This window comes from Balaenoptera acutorostrata, chromosome X (genome assembly GCF_949987535.1).
Source record: "Balaenoptera acutorostrata chromosome X, mBalAcu1.1, whole genome shotgun sequence".
Classification (NCBI taxonomy): domain Eukaryota; kingdom Metazoa; phylum Chordata; class Mammalia; order Artiodactyla; family Balaenopteridae; genus Balaenoptera; species Balaenoptera acutorostrata.
Genome location: NC_080085.1, coordinates 89,338,955 through 89,354,946, shown reverse-complemented (window position 1 = coordinate 89,354,946; position 15,992 = coordinate 89,338,955). Strand labels below are relative to the sequence as shown.

The following is a 15,992-nucleotide window of genomic DNA, read 5'->3' as shown; positions in this document are numbered from 1 at the left end:
CTAAACAAGTAAACCCAGCCACAGTGGATTTGAAGAGTAGACTGTAAGACACAATCAAAGGACTGCCTGCCCAGATACAACAGCAGAACATGCACACACCCAACATGCCAGTCAAGGTTAAGTGGGGACCATCCAGATGAAAGTGAAGAAAGAGCGTGTTCCAGGCAAAAGGGACAACATGTGCCAAGGCCAGGAGATGAGAGACAGCATGGTGCATTCAGAGAACATGAAAAGGTTCAGTATGGTCAAAGCAGTGAAGAAGGAAGAGTAGGCAGGGGCAGGGCTGTGGAAAGCTTAGCTGTTTGGAACTTATCCCCAGTGCAGTGGGAAGCCAGCCATTGAGGTGTTTGAAGTGAGACATGGAGGAACACAGATTGGAGGGAGATCTCTGGCTGCAGAGTATATTGGAGCTCTCCCCACCCCACCCCATAGCAGAGGCGGGTAGACCAGTTAGGAGCTGCTGCAGACAGCCAGGAGAGAGATGGCCAGGCAAGGTTGGCAGAAGTGGTGACTAGGAGGAGGGGAAATATTTCAGAAGTAGATAGATGGGGTGTGGGGGTGAGGCAGAGGAGAGGGTCTGGTTTGGGCAGCAGAATGTGTTGTTGGCGCCCTTCACTGAGAGTGAGACCTTTCAGAGGAGGAGGAGGGGGAGGGAGAAGGGCAGGGTGGCGGGGAGGAGGAAGAACAGTTTGAGGAGGAAGTGGAGGAGCTCAGGTTGAGAAAAGTTGAGTTTTAGGAGTTGGTGAGTTGTCTAAATGGAGCTCTTCAGTGACCAGTTGATGATATGGGTCTGGAGTTGGGCTGTGACGTCTGCCCTGGAGATAAAGATGTGGGTATCATCAGCCTCAGACTATGTGAGTGGATCAGCTGGCTAGAGGAAGGAGAAGGGAAATGGGAACCAGGAGAAAACTGGAGGCTCAGACAGCACAAGCCAAATGGATGTCACATGGTGTGGAAAAGAAGGATTTTTGTACTATCCCAAAGTCAGTATCATTTCTTTCCTCACTACTTTGTTTTCCTATTTACTGTGTATCTGTGTATCTGGAGGTGGGGTGGCCTGCGGAAGGGTGTGTCATCCTTTTCCTCTCTTTGAATTCTTTGGGCTGTATTTGAGGGCTCTTGGTGTTCCTCCTCTTTTGAGGAAGGCAGTTTCTTTTTTTCTTTTTTCCCCTCCTCTTCCAGGCTGTTTGTGTAGTTCTGTCTGTCAGAGCCTGCTGGCAGGGACTTCCTGGACATGTACATTAAGATGCAGCATAAACTAATAGTGAAGGGCGTGGGTTTTGGAGACAGTTCAGACTCTAACTCCACTAATTTCTAGCTTTGTGTACATTATCAAAGTTGATTAACTTCTCTGAGTCTTTATTTCCTCATCTGTAAACTAATACCTATCCACAATGAGATTTTATAAAAATTGAAATAGATAACACATAGAAAGCTTTCATTACATTTATATTTATTATTATTATTATTATTATTACTATTTCTACTTTTATTATTCTTGCTCCAGGACAATCTGGAGCCTGCCATCCTAGGGCTTTTATGCCAGGGATCAGGAAGAAAGAGTGCCTGAGAAGCATATTGTATTCATGAACTATAATAAACTTTGTACTTTCTAGATGAAGAGAAAGCCACAGGGCTAGTTAGAGCCTGATGAGCAGTTCTGGGTGTTGATTCTGAAAGCCAAAGGTAAGGGTTCCCCTTCCCAAAATACCATCTCATCTACTACAATATATGATATGGGAAGTTCTCATATTCCAGCAGATTGTGTTGGAGTCCTAGCATCTTTCTTAATGAGATTTTGATTGGATGGTCAACCAGTAAACCAGTTCTACACTCACTCTTCAAAATAAAACTAAAATAGGTGAAACATGTTTTTCTGGATTTCTGATCCCTGGGGGGCCCTAGATGGAGATAACAGAAAGGCTCTTCTCCACTTAGTAGTCAGGATTGTCATGGTTACCAAATTGTTCACAAGACTCACAAGTACACCCTGCTCTCCTATGAAGCGGTATTTGCATTTCAAAGGAAACAACAGTTTCAAAATTCCCCTCTAAAAAACATTTGTTTCAGTGGGGAAAATGGAATTAAGTCTAGAAAACTTGATACTTGCAATAGCAAATTTATATTTGCTGCAGGAATTTCAATAATAAAGGTTTTATTAAAGCTATACGTGTATAGCTATAAAACACAGACTTCCGATGACAAATTCAGGTTTTGATTACATGGAGCATTTGTTCAGGAGTAATGGCTTTTCTTTTCCTTATCACCAAAAGCTCTATCATTAGCACAAACCTTTTTACACATTCTTATCAATTTTTATCACTTTTATCACCCACTGTTAGGGTAAACAAAATTTAAAGGCATCTCAACCAAGTTGGTATGTTCTTTAAAAAAAATACAAGTGATAGTGGCTCCTGATTTTGATGGCATTAATACCAACCACTCTTTACATAATGTAAGTTAGGTTTCCTAATTAATCAAAGACCTTATATCCGATTTGAATTACGAAAACATGGTTGTGAGAGAAATGCGCACACTGAATAAAAATAGGCCATTAGCTGGGACTTGGGAATCCTTGTCATGTAGACATTGTAAACAGACTCTTACATAATATCCTACAGTGTGCTGTAATATTTAATTATCTCACAACATTAAAAGCTATGACTTTTAATTATAAGTGAAACTGGTTAGGGATAGGAGAGGGAAGTAAATTGAATTATAGTGCAATTTCTCAATATTTAATTATTTTAACGAGATACATGTTTTTAAAATGAGAAAGAACTTATCCAATGACCCATCAGTATCTATAAGGTCTTGCTTAATTTACTTACCCCCTCTTGACCTCATCTGTCAAGTTGAGCAAGATAACTTATGGTTTAAAGAGACAGGAATTTCTCCCTAGTCACAAAAAAAAAAAATTCCTCTGTTCTGGGAAAAGGTTAGTGCAAATGAAGAAATGAGGGACTCCTAAACAAGGAGATATCTGTGCCCTGCCCCAAGAGTGCCTCAGTGATGTGGCAAGTCTCAGATAGGACAGCCATGATGAGATGCTCAGCAACTCCAGCTTTGACAAAGATTTCTGGTCCTCTAGTATAGAGCAGAAGCACCAGAGCCTTGAAACCTCAAATGGATTTGCAATCTGGAACAATGTGTGTCTCAGCAGACTATGTGAATAGGCCTGCCTTTCTGATACTCTGGCTCCCAAATTTTGACAACACTCGAGGAGTAAGGGAACCACAAAAATAAATGAGGCTGCTCTTTTTTGCATATCAGCAAGATGAGGGCTCAAAGTTTAAATTCCTCCAAGGTACCTTCTATCCCCAGGAACCCACGGCCATCACATGGATGTTAAATTAATGGGCAACCCATTTGTCAGGCTAACAAGGCCCCTTTGCCTTGACACCCTCCCACCTCTGCTTGGGTCATCTGGTCTAGGTGAATAGCACCTGCCCTTCCTCTAGTAACTTCTCTGCTGGTTTCAAGAGTTTGGAAGAGAGTTGTATGGCAGTCAATTTAACACCTGCCAAAGCCTGTTCTAAATGGGCCAGAGCCATACATCCTATATCTGAACATCCCTCAACCTTTGTACTAGCCTACAATCTCATAGGCAGAACACATTTTTGCAAGGTGCTAAACTACGTGCTACACGGCGCCCCTCCAAAATCTGTACACTGAAGGAGGAGATTTGATTCTTACTCAGGTTGTAGAGAGAAAATTAGCCTCTGAGGGAGAGTGTTTCTGAGACAACCACTAGAAGACTAGAGAAGTACGAGCACTCTCCTCTTTTTGTTTTGCTTATGGAGAAGCTGGGCATTTCCTGATAGACCGCACCCATGAAATAACTCCACAGCTAGTAATGCTGAAGTTAAGGCTTCCTGATGGGAAGATCACATGGATAGGAAGCACATTTTCATCACAAGAATGCAGATTGGTTGAATTGGGCGATTGAGATTGACATGTATACACTGATGTGTATAAAATTGATGACTAATAAGAACCTGCTGTATAAAAAAATAAATAAAATTCAAAAATTTTTTTTAAAATTAAGGGAAAAAAAGAATATTATACAATAACAATGATAGGTTTATATTAAAAAAAGAATGCAGATTGGCTAGTTATAGTAGAAGTAGTAGACACTATTGATGCCCTGTCCAGATTCCACTTACTGGGCTAGTACCTCCATCCCCCTAAGCTGCTATGAACATTGGTTGCTAAAGACTCACAGTCACACCCTTGTCAGAGGATACCTCGGAGCTAAAACCCCTTTTCTCTCACTCCAACTCACCCATACACCAAGGCTTTCAGTCAGTGGATACAAAAGCCTGGCTCCTTTGTCTCACAATGGATCAGTTCTGTGGCGCCCTTCACATCCCAGATCTGCCCTGGGCTCAAGCTGAAGTTACACTTCAGCTGAACTACAGCTATACCTAGTTTCTTCCCCTATCCTATCCTGCTCCCCTCATCTCCATACACGTTTCATCTGAGAACACTCCCTCAATAAACTACTTTCAGAAGAATCCCCATGTCAGGCTCTGCTTCTAGGGAACCCCACTTAAGACACAAGGCTATTAATTTATGTTTCATCTCTATGGCTGTCTGTGTTCTCTGCTTTCCCTTTCTCAGTCCAGCCAGTTCTGTACTTCCTTGCCTCAGAGGAAGTTTGTGGCAGGACTTCTCAGATTTTATTTCCTCCAAACCCCAAATCCATTGTGAAAAATGAAGTTCAGGGAGTGAAGAATTTCCCTCACACTAAAAAGAAATCCCTTCCCTCACTCAATGGAAAAAGGGAGAGGTCTCTGAGTCCCTTGAATAGATGAGACCACTGGCCTGCTCCCTGACAGCCCAAAGAAAAGAGGAGGAACTCAAAGCTGCTGGCCATATGATGCCCCTGGAAGTCTGGATCCTACCCAGGGCTCCCAGGCTCACCAAATTCCTATGCCCTCTATGCCAAGCATGGCACAGAAGCTGCCTAACTGGTCATTCTGGAATCGGGGATGATGGATATCACAGCTATAACTAGTGTGGAAAGACATCCTCTCGTAAGTCTATGTAGATTTTCTCTATATACGGTTATTTTTTAGTAAATTAAGATATCTAATTTCTTTCCCATCTGAAAGGCTGGCAAAAGGAGAAGATTATGATTATGCTGTTATTATGAAACAATCTGTTAAAAGACTTTATGAAGCATTTTCATTAACTAATAAAAGGCATACCCTGCAATGTAACCTGAAAAAAATAATTCCAGGATATCATACACAGTGTAATTGCAATAATGTTAAACACATCCACATTCTTACACAGATAGAAAGACAAGGAATAGTAATTGGTGGCTTATTTTTATTTTCTTCCTTACAGTTTTCTGTATTTTCTAAACTTTTTGTAGGCAGGATTAATGTCTTTCGCATCAGCTGGCCTCTTCTTATTCTGCTCTCCCAACGTCAGTCGGTATATGTAGTACCAGGAGCCAGCCCCGACCACCAGGCCTGTTGCCATCAAGCCCAAATTCTGAGCGCGGCCCATGCTGCAGCTGGAGCGAGGATCTCAGGGGACTCTCTCTCAGGCCAGTGAGAGCCGCTGGGACGCAGAAGTCTGAAACTGCAGTCAAGGGGGCGGGGGTGTTCGGGGCGGAGGAAGGAAGAAGGAAATGAGGCGTTGAGCTTCTTTTTCTTTTGCATCATCAACCCACTGATAGATGGACCGGCAGACAGGGACAGACCAAAGCCAGAACCAGACAGGAACAAACAGGAGACAATGAGGACTCAGTGCTCTGGTGAATGCGGTGAACGCACCAACACCCGAACGTGGGTTCAATCCCGGACCTTTCTCTCTCCGTCCAGGTGGTCAGGCCTGTCTCTCACCTCACAGTCCCCCATCGCTCCACTCCCCGATAACCGCCTCCTCCCCTCCCTTCCGCCCGCTCGAGTCACCCACGCCAACCATTTCAGCTGCCTTTTACAAGGCACAACAGGAAAAAGAGTCTGGGTTCGGGTGTCTCCGCGGGGAAATAGGGAAGCGCCTCCAAACTCGAAAATCGTGCTGCTACCCTCCACCCTCACTCCAGGAGTCTCCAATCAATACCCACCCTCACCGTGACCGGCAGGAATCAGGACGGGTTTCCTCTTGCCCTCCTCCTTCCTTGCCCACAGCCACGCCACCTCAAAAGAAATTGGGAGCCGGTTACCTGAGCAAGAACCGCTATCTGGACAGATCAGCACACAGGCTCCTGGTCACGTGAAGTTACGTCACTGGTGAGTTCGGGGTCCCAAATTTCCCCTCCTATTATTGGCAAAGCAGAGGGTGACCCGCCCCCTCCCAACCCCCCCCCCACCAGCACCACACAGGACACTGTCGCTCTTTCTAGTCTTTGCCCATCCAACAAACGTGTTGTCTTTGATTATTGGAAGGGGCAATGTTTTCTCCTGGGCTACTGGCCAATTCTACTGCTTCTCTGGGGAATGGCCCTGTCCTTTTCCGTGCTCCCTCCACCTTTTTTCTTTGGAATCCTTAATGTTCACCTCTGCAGTCCTGAAAATACCTGTAAATGGGGATGGTGGAAGGGGTGTCAGGAAAAGAAACAGAGAGTAGGAATGGATTTGTTATTTTCTTGTTAGCACTATTCTGTTTCTTTTTTTTGCCCAAATTTTATTATGGCAAAATAATGATAGAACTATTTTCATTTAAGAAAAAAGATTATTTTTTTAAAAGGCATGTTTCATAAACAATCATTCTCACTGCATAATGAGTTTTATACATGCCACTCAAAGCAATCTTAATGTCTTCTACATCTTGTCACATGACAAGACCCTGATTTAGCTAATCATTTATTTGAGAGTTAATAAATCTGCTAATGCAGCATAACCAACTGGCTTTATTTCTGGACTGCAAGAGAGTCGTTGTAAGTGCAATGTTGGAAAGCCATTCCTTTATTTATTCATTTGTTCAACATATTTACCGAGCACCTACTACATACCATGCATTGTTCTCCATGCTGTGGTTACAAGGGTGAATAAAACAGACCTAAATCTCTAAATCATGTGGCCCTTACATTGTAGTGAGAGAGACAAGCAATAAACAAGTAAATAAACTATATATATACTATACTGTTAGTGATACATACTAAAAAATTTTAAAGCAAGAAAAGGAGATATGAAACGTCGAGACGGGTTAAACTTTCAGATAGGGTGGCCAGAGAAGGCATCACTAGAAAGGTGACCTTTCAGTAAAGATCTGAAGTCAGTGAAGGATCTAAGTGTGGTGTTATCTGGGGGAAGAATATCCCAGGCAGGAGGACAAGCAAATGCACAGGCTCTGTGAAGGTAACAAGCCCAGTATGTTCCAGGAACATCAAGGAAGCCAGGATCACTGAGCTAGAGAGAGAGCAGTAGAGGATGAGGCAGAAAGGTAATAAGGTTGAAGAGAGTAAGGCCTTGTCAGTTGTAGTGAGGACATTTGCATTTACTCTAAACAAGGGGAAGTGGGTGGGGAGTTTGAACTTGGGGGAGGTATTGAGAATAAGCTATAAGGAGACTAGAGTGAAAGGGAGACTGGTTTATCTACATCATTCATTGCAACAGCAAACTGAAGGAGAAAATAAATCTTACAATTAAAGCATTTGATAAACTGAGTCAGCCAGTCCTAAATTTAAAAAAAAAACTATTAGTAAAATAGGAATAGTGGAAACTTTGCCTGTGCAGTAAAGAATTATATATTTATAATTTAATGAATTATTCTTGGTCAAATTAAATTAAGTATAAAAGAAAATAGCCTTAGTCTGATGAAGGCTATATCAGAGGCTCTTTTGACCTAACAGATTCCTCACTCCTTGTGGGCTACCAAGACCACAGAACTTGTGACTTACCTCTACTCGCTGATATTATTTCCTTCTACTACTTTTTGTGCAGTACTGGTAAACATAAATAAACGTAACCTTGAAAAACAGATAAAATATATCAGAAACAGCAAAAGTTACAATAAATGATGAAACTTCATAAGAGGTATTCCCATTTTCTTCAAAAACAAGATCAAGAGGTTCTCAAGCACCACCATTGCTCAACATAGTTCTGGTCAATATAACACATGCAGAAAAAAAAGGGAAAAAAGTTATAAATATTGGAAAGGAAGAAATGTAAAAAATCATCATTTGAAGATGGTTATGTATACATACCTGGAAAAACCAAAAGTATCACTTGAAAACAATTGAAATTAATCAGACAGATCACAGAAATTGGCAGATACAAAATAAATATATAATAGTAGAACACTTTCCTTAAGCAGAAAATCACCTATAAGAAATTACAATTGGAGAAAGGAATAGCATTTCAGCAACATAAACTACTAATACCTAGGGAAAACCTAACAAGTAATAGGAATTACTTAGCTGAAGAAACTTACAAAATTTGATTAACAAACATAAAAATAGATCTGAGCAAAATGGAAATATATCATATTCCTGGAGGGAAAGCCTCAATTTTTTTTTTAAAGTTTTTTTTTAAAGGATTTTTTTTCTTTTTTATTTATTTATTTATTTATTTATTTATTTATTTATTTATTTATCTATTTTTGGCTGTGTTGGGTCTTCGGTTCGTGCGAGGGCTTTCTCCAGTTGCGGCAAGCGGGGGCCACTCTTCATCGCGGTGCGGGGACCGCTCTTCATCGCGGTGCGCGGGCCTTTCTCTATCGCGGCCCCTCCCGTCGCGGGGCACAGGCTCCAGACGCGCAGGCTCAGCAATTGTGGCTCACGGGCCCAGCTGCTCCGTGGCATGTGGGATCTTCCCAGACCAGGGCTCGAACCCGTGTTCCCTGCATTAGCAGGCAGATTCTCAACCACTGCGCCACCAGGGAAGCCCCCAAGCCTCAATTTTAAGATGCTAATGTTCCTCAAATTAATCTGCAGATTTACCGCAATTACAATACAAATTCTAAATGCTTATTATTTGTTTATTGTTGTTCAATTCAGAACTTGATTAATAACCACAAATGCACTTACTAATATGTGCATAAAAAGAAAGTTGGAAATCTTTAGCAGTGACTAGCAATGGAAAAGATATCATGGAGCTCTTTCCCTGCATACTTTATACATTTCCTTATTGTTTTGAATATTTTTAACCACTAATATATATATTACTTTCATTACCAGAAAAAAAAAACACCAAGATATTTCTAATCTGGACTATTTTATATAACACAGACTCTCTAGGCCATTGTATTGGTGCTTAATATCTAGGGCAGGGATCCTAGACCCCTTGAGAAACTGATGAGGTCAATGACCTTTATTCCCCTTTCCCCCAAAAAATGCACTTAATCACACATACACTCAAAAACAAAACCTTGCATACAATTTCACGTAGAGCACAGAGGTAGCCAGTTGAGAACGCCTACTCTAGGTTAATCAGTATGGTCAGTGGGGAGAGACCCTGGGGCCCAGGTATACATTTGGCTGAGGAAGTATCAAAGTGGGTGTGGGCTTCAGGCAGTGACCCTGCAGCAAGGCTGGGTTCTCCCTGGGTGCCCTGAGATGAGGAGGCCAGAGGTGAGAGGTCAACAGGCTGCAGGCCAGGTGGTAGCAGCAGACAGCATCAGGAACAAGGTTAACTTGGCCACACCATGAATAAGGGCAGAGCAGGGCAGGCAGGCCTGGGTGCTTCTCCCAGCAATCTTTGTGGAAACCTGCAGCTGCAGGGGTAGGTGGGAACTGCAGTCCCTTCTCTGCATCCCTAAGTTACCACTGTGGGAATTTGAGGGAGGGAGTGAGGGAAGAAGCCAAAGGCATTTACTCAAATTGGTCATCTGAGTAAAGATGGCATTTACCACCCTGGTCACCTGTCCATGTATACTTTTAGGATGAACAACAGAGTCAGGTGCCAGAACGCAGGGGATGAGAGGCTCTGGAATATAGGAGAGGTGGGAGGGCAAGCACCTTCCTCCCTCCCCTCTTGACAGGACTGGAAGGATTTGACCATCTCTGCATCCCTCATATCCATCATTTCCTTCGTCTAATAGTTCTTCCTTTTGCCCAGAGCTGAATCACAAAACTGGAACCTAATCCAGGGACAGGTGTTCAAAACTGTCATGGTTACAGCCATCAAATTACAAGAGGTTCACACAGCAGTCAGCAATGGTTTGGGAACATTAAATAAATGCTTTTCTCTAACAGAACAAGACAGGATCGTTTATTTACCCAACTTAAAAGCTGTCCTAGAAGGAGAAAAAGTAGGATAGTATTTGTCCAAAATAAATAAGATCAGACAACTGAACATCTCTCCATGGATCAATTTACAGATCGTATGGAAACATGCTTATCTTGTTGAGAAAAAGTCCATTTTTAGATATTCAAATACCTTAGCATGTTTTGAAAACTATTTCCTATGTGGCCAATAGAATTTTCTATGTGGTAAAGATTAACTAAAATTAATGGTGTCTTCCAATATTAGTGGGAAATCTTTTTTCTAAAACATGCCTACTCTTTTTCTTTTGTTGCTGCTTCCCACACTGAACTCTTGTTTTGTTGTATTTTCTTACTATAATAATAAAGAGTGGTGATAGCTTTAAAAACAAAACAGAGACGTATTACAGAAGTAAAGACCCCACTACCATTCTTACCCCTTACCTATACTGGAGCAGGGGCCCAACTGCAAGGTAAACGGTGGGCACTAGTGGATGGGGGACTGGGGGTGGAGCGAGGGGAGAGTATCCAGTTGCCCAAGAAAGGATGAGACGATTCCCCAACAAGAAAAGCAAAACTTGTCAATAGCCCTCCAAGAAGGTGCATCCCCTCCCCGGTAACCAGAGAAAGGCAAGTTCTAACAGAAGGAGAAGGGGCTACTTGTGGCCTCTGGGACTACAAAGACAAAAAAATGAGTGACAGGACCTGATGTGGTGGGGTGAGGTGCTAGTGGGGGTAAAGGAGGGGGCTCCTGCTCTTGGTGGGAGTGGAAATTGGGGACCCAAGCTTACTGGCGATGCAGCCCTCACGTGACCAGGAGCTGACGTTGGCAAAGGTACTTAAAGCCCTGACCGCCGTCCTCCGTCCTCCTCTGGGTACCAACTCTATTGCGCTGCGCACTGCCGTGCGTTTAACCCAGGCGAGGAGGAGGAGGAGAAAATTCCCCCAGATCGGGCAGGTGGGTGTGAGAGTGGGCATGGCCTGGCACCCCCGAATAGGGGTAGCCCAGAGATGAGGGAGTCTGAGGCCGCGGGTGTCTCCGCCTCGCCCGCCCCTGGCCGGCTCTCCAGACCCCCGCGCTTAGTCGCAGCTCATTTTGGTGGGCGGCGGGAAGAGGGGGAGGGGGGAACGTAAAGACGCTGATATACTTGCGGAGAATCCGCTTACTTCCCCTCCCAGCCAGTGTTTTTCTGGTTTTGTTTTTGACACTCAGGCCCCGCACCCCACATCCCGTCCTGTTTTGAAAGGAGGAGGGAAGATAAATAAACGTGGCAGCGCATATAAGGCCAGTGGGGAGGTTGGGGAAAGGGTGATCGGAGGGGCACGCAATTAGTAAACAATCTGGCTTATTCACTCCCACTCTCACTTTGCAGATACCTCTCCCGACCACCGCCCCCGCACCCTCCCCTCTCCCCCGGCCGACCCCACGTCTTCTGGGGGTGCTGGGAAATGGGTGTGACAGCCTTTGTAGGGGAGGTGGCGGTCTGGCTCTAGGCTTTACAAGAGGGGAGGCCCTGAGAGAATCTGGTATTAAACCGCCGTGCTAAGTCCTAGGCTGCTTTCCAGACACCTCCGGCGCATACAGCCCTTCACCCCCGTTTCTTCAGTCCTGAAAAAGGAGTTCGGGTACCCTGGCGGGAGAAATGGCGGTTAACAGGAGACTGCGATGGGGTGTGGGAGGTGGAATCCAGAGCGGAGAAACAGTGGAAAATCATGACCCTCAAACCGAAAGGGCAGACCCTGGGGACCCGTTGTGCAGGCTGATGCTAGGCCTGGGGGCTGGGGACTGAAGGACTGGTGGTCATAGGAAGGAGACGCTAGATTGTCTGGCCGTAATCCCCAGTCCCGCGTCCCGTCCAGCCTTCTGTGCACCCTCGCTCCGCCCCCTCCCGCTTAGGTGCAGGAGAAGGGGTGTGGCCGTCTGTCCGGGAGAAATGGCGGACGGGGGGGCGGGGCAAAGGGAAGGAGAGGTTGACTGCCTGGGGAGTCTGCGCAGGGGCGGGGGTTGGGGTGCGAGGGGAGGGGTGAGAAGAGTTGAAGGAATTGAGAGGTGGAACCGTTTGTCATTCTGGTATGTGAATGCTGAAAGGCAATTGGGGGCTTTGGTCTTCAGTCCGTTCCATCCGCCAGGCTCTCAGTCTCCAACGTCTTGCTCTCTGTATTTCTGCCCTTCAGTCTGTCCTTAGGATGGAGCTCTAACTGAACTGAAGAAAGAAGAAACAGCCCTGAATCACTGGAGGTCAGTGTGGGGGCTGGGAACTGTCTGGGAACCCCTGGTACGGTGTGGCAGAAACCAGAGCAGAAATTGGAGGCAGGGGCTCCTCTTCCCCCATCTTCTTCCTCTTTACAAGAAACCCTTGCCCCGGGCCTGTCCTTTTTGGTGCAGCGAAAGGGGTGTGGCATTTGCCTTCTTAAATAAGGGTTTGAGGAGGAAGGGATATGGAGGGAGTGAGGAGCCCTGAGAGGGGGAAACTTGCCCACAAGGGTTCAAATCAAGAAAAGAAGAGAATCCATCTACCAAAGGCCCCTGAAACCCCCTGTCTGGGATCTCTCCACAGGTCTGTCTGCCTTTTGGGCCCTGCACAACTGCAAGCCTGGTGGAAAAGAGCAAATTGCTTCTGCTCCCAGCAAGTTGGTACGTGTATGAGAATCATCTGGGGGCCTTTGGGGTGGGGGTGAGGGAATCAGAGAAGAATCTGGGGTTCTTTCTGGCTCTCCACAAGCTTTCCTGAAGTCTGTATGGCCTCTCATCCCCCATTTAGGTGCTGGGAAATTAGATGTGTTTACATTGGGCAGTGAGGGCTAGGGATAAAGATGTAGAAAACATCAGACAACCAGGGTCCTGAATCAGCACACAGAGGCCTGGACACTTGTATCTGTGTACTAGTCCACCCACCAAGCATTATGTCCCCAAACTCTCCTTTAATTAGGCCTGGTTAAGCATGAAGCGAGCCAGAGCCCTAAGCCTCATTTGTATCCTTTACCCCAGGTCCTGCTTGGCTTGCAACCTCAGCAGAACTTTCGAGCCTGAACTGAAGCACCTTACCTTGTCGTGCACGCACCCCACTTGGGCACACCAGCTCCACACCCTGGATCAGGGAATCACTCCAGCTGCATCATGAGCCGTGTTCGGGATGCTGGCTGTGTAGCCGCTGGGATAGTGATCGGGGCCAGTGCCTGGTACTGTGTCTACAAATATGCCAGGGGAAGAAACCAGATGAAGAAGAGACTGGCCAAGCCCAAGACCAGGGCTGTGGCCGGGACTGGAGCCCGGGCTAGAGCTGGACTAAGGGCTGGATTCACAATTGACCTTGGGCCAGGATTTGGTCCTCCAACCCCAGTCCGCACTGGGGCAGAGGTCAGGGTCCAGGATGGAACCTCTGCTCTGGACATGGCTGGAGCTGAAGCAGTGGCCCCAGCTGCATCTAGTGCCGAGGCTCAGAGTGGGGCAGGAAGTCGGGCCCAGGAGGCAGAAGGGGCCGGGGTTGGGCCTAAAGCTGAATCAGAAGCCACAGTGGCTTCTGCAGTGGCACCGCCTCCCTGGGAGGCAGAGGCTCCCGTGGCTGCAGAGACCTCCACAATGACAGCGGCTCCTAAATTAGCAGAAGCCCCTGGCACAGCAGAGTCTCCTGGGGCACCAGCTCCTACTGAGGCAGCACCACCGACCGAGGCGGTGGAGGCTCCCATACCAGCAACGCCTACTGAGGTAGCAGCACTTTCTGGGGCAACAGCATCTTCTGGGGCAGCAGCACCTTCCGGGGCTGCAGTGCCTTCTGGGGCAGCAGCCCCTACTGGGGCTGCAGAGGCTCCTGGGACTTCAGGGTCCTCTAGAACAGCAGCAGCCGCCAAGAAAACAACCCCTGGGGCTCATACTGGGGCTATACCTAAGGCCGGGTCAGCTACTGGAGCCGTACCCAAAGGTGGAGCTAAGGGTGGAACCAAGTCCCGGACTGGAGGCAAGGGCAAAGGCAAGAAAAATAAGGTTGAAGTAGACGAATTGGGGCTGGGCTTCCGCCCTGGAGATGGGGCTGCGGCAGCTGCCGCAGCCTCCGCTAATGGAGGACAGGCTTTCCTGGCAGAGGTTCCTGATTCTGAAGAAGGGGAGTCTGGGTGGACAGACACAGAATCGGAGTCAGACTCTGAGCCTGAGACCCAGCAGAGAGGGAGAGGGAGGAGACCCGTTCCCATGCAGAAGCGCCCCTTTCCTTATGAAATTGATGAGATTCTGGGTGTCCGAGATCTCAGGAAAGTCCTTGCTTTGCTTCAGAAATCGGATGATCCTTTCATCCAACAGGTAGCTTTGCTCACTCTGAGCAACAATGCCAATTATTCATGCAACCAAGACACAATTCGCAAATTGGGAGGCCTCCCAATTATTGCAAACATGATCAACAAAACTGATCCCCACATTAAGGAAAAAGCCTTAATGGCCATGAACAACCTGAGTGAGAATTATGAAAATCAGGGCCGGCTTCAGGTATACATGAATAAAGTGATGGATGACATCATGGCCTCTAACCTGAACTCAGCAGTACAGGTAGTTGGACTAAAATTTTTAACAAACATGACTATTACAAATGACTACCAGCACCTGCTTGTCAATTCCATTGCAAACTTTTTCCGTTTGTTATCTCAGGGAGGTGGAAAAATCAAGGTTGAGATTTTGAAAATACTTTCGAATTTTGCTGAAAATCCAGATATGTTAAAAAAACTGCTCAGTACCCAAGTGCCATCATCATTTAGTTCCCTCTACAATTCTTATGTGGAATCAGAAATTCTTATTAATGCCCTGACTCTATTTGAGATCATCTATGACAATCTCAGAGCAGAAGTGTTCAACTACAGAGAGTTCAATAAAGGCTCCCTTTTTTACTTATGCACTACATCTGGAGTGTGCGTTAAGAAAATTCGAGCCTTAGCAGATCACCATGACCTCTTGGTGAAAGTGAAAGTTATAAAACTAGTGGACAAATTCTGATTGGCTATGTGTCTCAGAGACTTGAAGAAATGTCTAGTTTTGCAGTCTGGAAGCAATGAAAATTGAAAGTTACTGCTTTTCCACTTGCTTATATAGTAAAGGGATCCTTTCAGCTGCCAGTTTTGAATAATGTATCATCCAGAGTGATGTTATCTGTGACAGTCTCCAGCTTTAAGCTGAACAATTTTATGAATACCAAATAAATAGTCCTCTTGTACTGAAAACACATTTGTGACTTTAATCGTGCTGCTTGAATGGAAATATTTTTACTGGTTCCTCTATGTGAATTGACAGTGAACCTGTCCATCATGAATAGCCTACACTTCTATCATCTGTTTTGACTTGAATTTATTCACCAAAGACTTCATTTGTGTATCATTAATAAAGTTGTATGTTTCAACTGACAAAAAAAAATTGTTCTCTTGCTTGAATTTAAAATCTAGCTGGAGAGATAAGGTACATAAATAGAAAAAGATTACAGTACCTGAGCATATGCTCATTGTCAAATATATGCTATCTGTTTAAATGAAGCAGAAGTGGCTAGAATGCTTCAAGGAGGAAGGGCACACTTAAGGTGGGCCCTGAAGGACAGCATGAGAAAACACAGAAGGGCATTCCAGGAGAGGAAATGGCTTGAAGAAAGACGCGGAGGTAGGAAATCTGTTCCAGCGACAGGAAGGTAACCAGTTTGCCTGGAATGGAAAGTATGGGAAGAGAAGTGATGGGAGATAAGGGTGGAAATGTAGGGCGAAAAAAGTTTGGGAAGACCCTGAACCCCAAGCTGAAGATTGAAATATGATCCTGTCATTTTCTGGGAGTTACTGGGCATTTTTGGCAAAAGGAAAAATAATC

At 45.4% G+C, this 15,992-nt stretch overlaps 1 protein-coding gene and 1 long non-coding RNA gene across 3 annotated transcripts; one reads left to right on the top strand and one right to left on the bottom strand.

Annotated features, from left to right (window-relative positions):
• Positions 1 to 5,320: 5,320 nt before the first annotated feature.
• LOC130706519 (uncharacterized) lies at positions 5,321 to 6,163 on the bottom strand. Its single transcript, XR_009006748.1, has 2 exons — positions 6,083 to 6,163; positions 5,321 to 5,595 (listed from the first exon to the last, which is right to left on the bottom strand). It is a non-coding gene; the product is annotated as an uncharacterized LOC130706519 (long non-coding RNA).
• ARMCX2 (armadillo repeat containing X-linked 2) lies at positions 6,110 to 15,545 on the top strand. Of its 2 annotated transcripts, none has more exons than XM_057538999.1 (4): positions 6,110 to 6,248; positions 12,338 to 12,401; positions 12,721 to 12,797; positions 13,152 to 15,545. In XM_057538999.1, exon 4 carries the CDS (start codon positions 13,281 to 13,283, stop codon positions 15,138 to 15,140), a length of 1,860 nt encoding a protein of 619 aa, XP_057394982.1. In that variant the 5' UTR covers positions 6,110 to 6,248; positions 12,338 to 12,401; positions 12,721 to 12,797; positions 13,152 to 13,280; the 3' UTR covers positions 15,141 to 15,545. The 2 variants fall into 2 exon arrangements, with proteins under 2 accessions (XP_057394982.1, XP_028022101.2); XM_028166300.2 differs by lacking the exon at positions 6,110 to 6,248 and adding an exon at positions 11,028 to 11,120.
• Positions 15,546 to 15,992: the final 447 nt, after the last annotated feature.

Excerpts from the sequence above, each read along its gene's own strand:
- ARMCX2 (XM_057538999.1), top strand. The coding sequence starts at position 13,281 with ATGAGCCGTGTTCGGGATGCTGGCTGTGTAGCCGCTGGGATAGTGATC.